A 6302-nucleotide genomic window follows, 5' to 3' on the forward strand; every position below is an offset into this window, starting at 1 on the left:
TTTTTCATTTCTCTTTTGCAATGATTGTAAAAGCCTCATGTCATTATTAAAGAAATACACTCAGATTTAAAAAAAACATTTTTTCTCAGTGAGAGATCTCTTCATACACTTTGAGATTAATAAAGGAAAAGCTCGGGGGCTGGTGAGATGGCTCAGTGGGGAAGAGCACCGACTGCTCTTCAGAAGGTCATGAGTTCAAATCCCAGCAACCACATGGTGGCTCACAACCACCCATAATGAGATCTGGACGCCCTTGTCTGGTCCGTCTGAAGACAGCTACAGTGTACTTACATATAATAAATAAATAAATCTATAAAAAAAATAATAAAGGAAAAGCTCTTTAATACCACTTGTCTGGCTCTGGCTAATGCTCAGAGAGGCCTTGGAAAGAAAAATGTATACCCATGGCTTAGGCATTCAACATATCTTTAAGCCTTTTTTTATGTCCTGGAGGCCAGGTTACACTTTGAACAGAGACTGGAGATTTTAGTCTGGCCACTGCAAAAGATAAGAGATTTTACACAGCATAGATAGTCCCAGAATTATTTGTGATTTTTTGTTTGTTTCTTTGTTTTTTACTTCTTTTGGTTTCACTCAGGCTGACCTCAAACTCAAGAGATCACCTGCCTTTGCCTTTCTCATGCTGAGATTAAGGCGTGTACCACCACAGCCAGGCTAGCCAGAATTATTTAAGCACATGAGTATTGCTCCTTTCAAATAGTTGTTGCCCAGGTTGATCTTCCTTCCCATCTGGCATAATTACGCTCCTGCCTCCGTCAAAGAAAACCCAAGAACTTTACAGCAAGCCAGGACTTAACTTTGGTCCCGACCCTGTACTGTCCCCTTTGAGTTGCTAGAGGAATATTCCCTGGGAATGGGCTTAATGGTTGGTTTTAAGCCAAGGTTGTCTCCTTTTGTTATGTGAATGGGTTTAAAAGGGGTCAAACCACGTGGATAAACAAACATTTACACTCTAGTATCCTAAATGCTTATTTCTAAACGCCCAGTTACCAAACTACTTATCTTTTCGGAGCTTTAGATGCGACCTCCGTTCGCTAATTCTAATTTTTGTGATTAGATGTCTCTAAAGCAGCCAGTCTGTGGGGACGAAAAAAACCAAAAAGCCAAAAACAAAACAAAACAAAACAAAACAAAACAAAAAAACAAACTTCCAAAGCAAATCTAACAGTAAATCCTTTATAACATTAGCTTTATTGCTTTTAGAGTTTCTTCTACATTTATTTATTTATTTATTTATTTATTTGGTTTTCGAGACAGGGTTTCTCCGTGTAACCCTGGCTGTCCTGGAACTCACTCTGTAGACCAGGCTGGCCTCGAACTCAGAAATCCAACTGCCTCTGCCTTCCAAGTGCTGGGATTAAAGGCGTGCACCACCACTGCCCGGCTATTTATTTTTGAGACAGGGTCTCACTAATGTAGTCTTTGGCTAGTCTGGATCTTGCTACATAGACCACACTTGTCTTGAACTTCTAAAGATCTACCTGCCTCTGCCTCCCGAGTGTTGGGAATATTTTTATTTTCAGTGGCTTTGTTATTGTGCATGAATATACCAAGTTTTATTTACTACCTTCCTACTCACTAACAGATTTTTGCATTATTTACTGCTATCAAACCTGAACACGCCCATCCTTAAAACTCTTTATATATTCTCAAATACATGCTTCGGCATATATACCTGGGAATGACTATAAATCTTTTATTACTAAGGGAAAAAAAAACCCAAAAAACCAGGACTATGACATGGTTCTGCCCTTCTACTTAAATTAAGGTAACAAACACAGAGGTAACCAGAGTTCTAGATAAAAATAAACAGCTTGTGCTTTGTTTGTTTTGTTTGCTTTTTTCAATGGGAGGCTTCTCTGTGTAGCCCCAAGCCATTCTGCTTATACCCCACAGCGAAAACTACTAGTCCCCCTCAGTAGAATTCAAAGTTATGCTAATGCTAAGTTACCTTCATTGTCATTTCAAAGTTTCCTTTTGCTATAGACACTTACCCAGCACAAAGTCCTAGAGTCAGAGAGGGAATGGAGCCAGCCTAGACTACTAGACTGGGCTTCACAGCTTCCATTCCTCTTAGGATTTTCAGCAGCTTTCAAAAGCTAAGTGGTTGCTTACCACCATTCCTTCCTGGTGAATTTGCTTATGTATTTAGTTAGGCTGTGCTAATTAATATTCATCAGTGTGGAAAATATTTGAGAAAGAATTTTTAAAAATCTGTTTTTCTGCACCCTGATATATCAGATACAAATGAAATTAAAATAAACTTTTTCTTAAAAGCCCAACAACCAAGAATAAGATAAAGCAATCACTGTAAAATTTCCTCTACAAATCTAGGAATTAGGAATTCTACGTGGGTACTTTAAAGTAGTTTGAAAAATAGAACTATAAGGTCTGTCCCACCATTTCACTTCCAGAATGAGCTCATCACAGAAGTAAGGCTAAGCAATGTCCCTCCATTTTGGGTTTCTTTTGGTTCAGGGAATGAAACTGAGCAAGCCCTTATAACCCTTGAGCTAACACTGGCCCAGATCTTCACTCGAACGCCAATAGGGTGAGCTGTTGTTTTTAATGCTTGCTTTGGTGATAGCGGGCCTTGAGCTATACCCTGAGGCAAGGTTTGTTTTATTTTATTTCACTTTTTACCTTTCTTGCATCTGACTTACAGTTCCTTTTACTTTTCAGTGTAGCAAAATGAATCACAACAAACTCTTAGGCTGACTACCAAAGCAGTGCTTTTGCTCTTGGGTCAGGGGTGGACTCTAAACTCTTAGTACTATTCCAGCTGGCCAGGAGAATAAATCTGAGTGAGTAACTTTACACTCCTGCTTTCTCTTGTTAAAAATTAGAATCTTTGATTAGGCCTTCTAGCATACCGGCTCTGGTCTCTCTTCTGTCTCCAAACTGCTGCCTCCACTCCTAGTGGCCACCAACTTATCCTGCGTCCCAGATGAATCCTGTTCTTGCACCAGCTCCTGCAAGAGTCGCTGCTGGAAGTGTGCCCAGGGGTGTACCTACAAAGACGTTTTGGACAAGTAGAGGCTGCATCTGAAGTGGGGACAGCTCCACAACCAATTACAAAGAATAGAAAAACAAAAACAAGGGCTGGAGAGATGGCTCAGCAGGTAAGGGCACTGACTGCTCTTCCAAAAGTCCTGAGTTCAAATCCCAGTAACCACATGGTGGCTCACAATCATCCGTTAACACATCTCTGGTGTGTCTGAAGTACAGCTACAGTGTACTTAGATATAATAATAAATAAATCAGCCAGGCAGTGGTGGTAGCGCATGCCTTTAATCCTATCACTTGGGAGGCAGAGGCAGGGGAACTTCTGAGTTTGAGGCCAGCCAGGTCTACAGAGTGAGGTCCAGGACAGCCAGGGCTATACAGAGAAACCCTGTCTCAAAAAACAAACAAACAAACAAACAAACAAAACCAATAAGAAATAAATCTTAAAAAAAAGAAAGAAAAGCAAAAACAACTAGTTTTTTTTCTTTATTACAACCCTAGCCCCATTCTCCACAATCATTTCTTTTCTTTTCTTTCTTTTTTTTTCTGAGACAGGGTTTCTCTGTGTAGCCCTGGCTGTCCTTGAACTCAAAAATCCACCTGTCTCTGCCTCCCAAGTGCTGGGATTAAAGCACAATCATTTCTAAAACATGCAACTGCTAATAAGTGTTGATTTGATTTAAAAAGAAATTAGTGCATTAAAAAAGTTAAGGGCAGGCAGGCAGTGGTAGCAAAACAAACACCTTTAATCTCAGTACTTCAGGAACAGAGGCAGGCAGAATTATGAATTTGAAGCTAGCCTGGTCTACAGAGTGAGTTCCAGAACAGCCACAGCTGCACAGAGAAACCTTATCATAAAACAAAACAAAACAAAGCAAAGCAAAGCAAAGCAAAACAAAATTCAAAAAAGTTAGAAGCTGGAGAGATGGCTTTGGCAATTAGGAGCAGTAGCTGCTCGGCCCAGGACCCACATGGTGGCTCACAACCTACTTTAACTCCAGTTCCAGGGGATTCTGGTATATTCTTCTGGTGTCATCAGGTACTTCATAAACATGGTACCCACACACCTATAGGCAAAACGGCAATACACATAAAAATAAAGGTGAAAAAGGAAAATTAGTAGTAATTAATTGCCTGGTACAATAGCCTATGCCTGCAATCCTAGCACTTTGGAGGCTGAGACAGGAAGATCGGGAGTTTGATTCAAAGGCAGACTGGCCTACATAAGACACTAGCTCAAAAACGTAAATTCTTGTTAAAAAGGGAGTGGGGAGTGAGAACGTAGTAGTTGGTAAACTGTTCATTTAACATTCAGGAAGCCTCAGGTTGCATCAGTAGCACTAAGGTCTGATCTGAAGAGCGAGTTCCAGGACAGCCAAGGTTACACAGGGAAACCCTTTGTGAAAAAACCAATCAACAAAAACAACAAAAAACCCCTTGCAAAAGTAATAAGGAGCTTCCTTCTTTTTCCTTTTGGATGGGGGGTGGGGGTGGCAGGTGGGAGTTGTGGATGGAGGGTTTACTCTATGTATCCCAGGCTAGCTTCAAACCCATAGTGATCCTCCAAGCCTCAACTTTCCAGAGCTGTGATTACCACATGCTGCTTAATGAATTTCTAAGTGGTAAAAGGATGCCTGGTGAATGAAGTGGATGAAATGCAAAAGTTTTGCCAAAGCAGTCGGAGACAAAAATGTTAAGGGATGAGCATGGCTGTATTATGACAGAAAAGTTGTTACAAAAACAGAGGTCCTCGGGGGCTACCCGGCTTTATATAAAGGGTGGCTCCAGTAGTGGTGGGGTTGGCATAGGTTAAGGGAGAAATGAAAACAACAAAAAAAGAGCCTTTTGGCAAACACTGGGCCGTGAGGAAGATTGAGTGAGATCTAGCATCCAGGCTCCATTATGAAAGTTAATGGATGGCGTGCAGCAGGAGCCGGTGGGAACTTCAGGCGCGGGGTGGAGCATGTTGGGCGAAGCAAGCAGGGCGGCAGGTGCACACCAAAGCCTAGTTGCACTCCGGGTGCATGAGCCTGCAGTTCCCTGCAAGCCAAGCCAGCAGTTGCCGTGGACTGCGTTCACTGATTGATGTGCATGGGCAGCTACGAAGATCGCGTGGGCACGAGGGCCCCCAAGTACCTGGCAGCCGTGCTGGAGTACCTGACAGCCGAGATCTTGGATCTAGCGAGCAATGCGTCGTGCGGCAATCGGGCATGCGAAAAGATGTGCATCATCCTGTACCACCTTCAACTGTCCATCCACCTCAAGGAGGAGCTCAAGAAGATGCTAGGCGTGTTTAAAAAATGAAAAAAGAAAAGAAAGTAAATGTCAGCCGTACCAACAATGGAAACGTGCAAATACCAAGGCCAGAGATTCAGACACAAAACCAGAGCTGTCTCTTGAAAATCCCCGACAAAAACAAACAAACAAACCAACAAACACTAGAAAGAAATGGAAAGTGTCTGACCATTTTGAACAGACATTTGACAGTCAAGAACCTGTAGAGGTGACGTTACCAGGGACACAGATGCTTGCTGATGGACTGATTAATTACTCATCCAATAAAGATCACTGAGGCCCACTAATATGCCAGAATGAGCTTTGAAAATGAAACTTCCCCTGCCCTGATAGGAAAGCAGCTATGTATCCAGACAGAATACAGTCTGACTAAATGCAAGTTGTATTATACTGGCTGATGTAAAATTTCTTCCCAGGCTGTAACAACTGGAGACGGGAAAACTTAAAGGGTTAAATGCTTTAATATTGGGGGGGGCATTTCAAGTTATTCCAAATTTCCCTTAACATTAGATCCTAGTTATTTTGAAGAAGCAGATGTTGGCATGGGCTAGAATGCTTAAGACATGCACAGAACTCCAAAAAGAATATTTTCCATCAACCTTCTGTAAAGCATGGGCCCACCCTAATTTCTATTTATTTCTCAGTATATCCAACCCAGTATATACAAGCCTCATTTAATACTATCTGCAGCTAGAAAAAAATACTGAAAAATAAGAGGTTGTAACTAACTAGGTTAAAGCCAGTGTTAACGATATAGTTGAAAGCAGTTAAGCTCACTTGGCACCTTTATACCCCCAAATCTACAGCCTACTCTGATTTTCAAAAAGTTCCATTTGCTAGGTCTATAATCCTAGTGCGTGAGACTCTGAGGCAGAACGATCCCCACAATTGGCAACAAGCCTGCATTAAATAGGGAGCATCAAGCCAGCCTGAGCCACGTTAAGTGAGACTGTTTCAGAAATATGCAAAAGTAGAATTGG

At 41.7% G+C, this 6302-nt stretch overlaps 1 protein-coding gene across 23 annotated transcripts in view; it reads right to left on the minus strand.

Annotated features, from left to right (window-relative positions):
* The window catches only part of LOC116087411 (ubiquitin-conjugating enzyme E2 L3-like), an 82331-nt gene that overhangs the window by 71135 nt on the left and 4894 nt on the right, over positions 1-6302 (minus strand). For 15 of the 23 annotated variants that reach the window (XR_004117459.1, XR_004117463.1, XM_031366159.1 and 12 more), the window contains exons 2-4: positions 5164-5310; positions 4018-4094; positions 2895-3032 (exon numbers count right to left, since the gene is read on the minus strand). Coding sequence is in view for 1 of the 23 variants with exons in the window: in XM_031366264.1 (XP_031222124.1) it covers positions 2895-3032; positions 5164-5258 (233 nt within the window). In the remaining 22 variants the exon portion in view is untranslated. Of the gene's footprint in view, positions 1-2894; positions 3033-4017; positions 4095-5163; positions 6267-6302 lie in introns of those variants that run through there. The other 8 variants (XM_031366167.1, XM_031366264.1, XM_031366222.1 and 5 more) reach the window with 6 other exon arrangements.

This window comes from Mastomys coucha, chromosome X, assembly GCF_008632895.1.
Source record: "Mastomys coucha isolate ucsf_1 chromosome X, UCSF_Mcou_1, whole genome shotgun sequence".
Taxonomy (NCBI): Eukaryota; Metazoa; Chordata; class Mammalia; order Rodentia; family Muridae; genus Mastomys; species Mastomys coucha.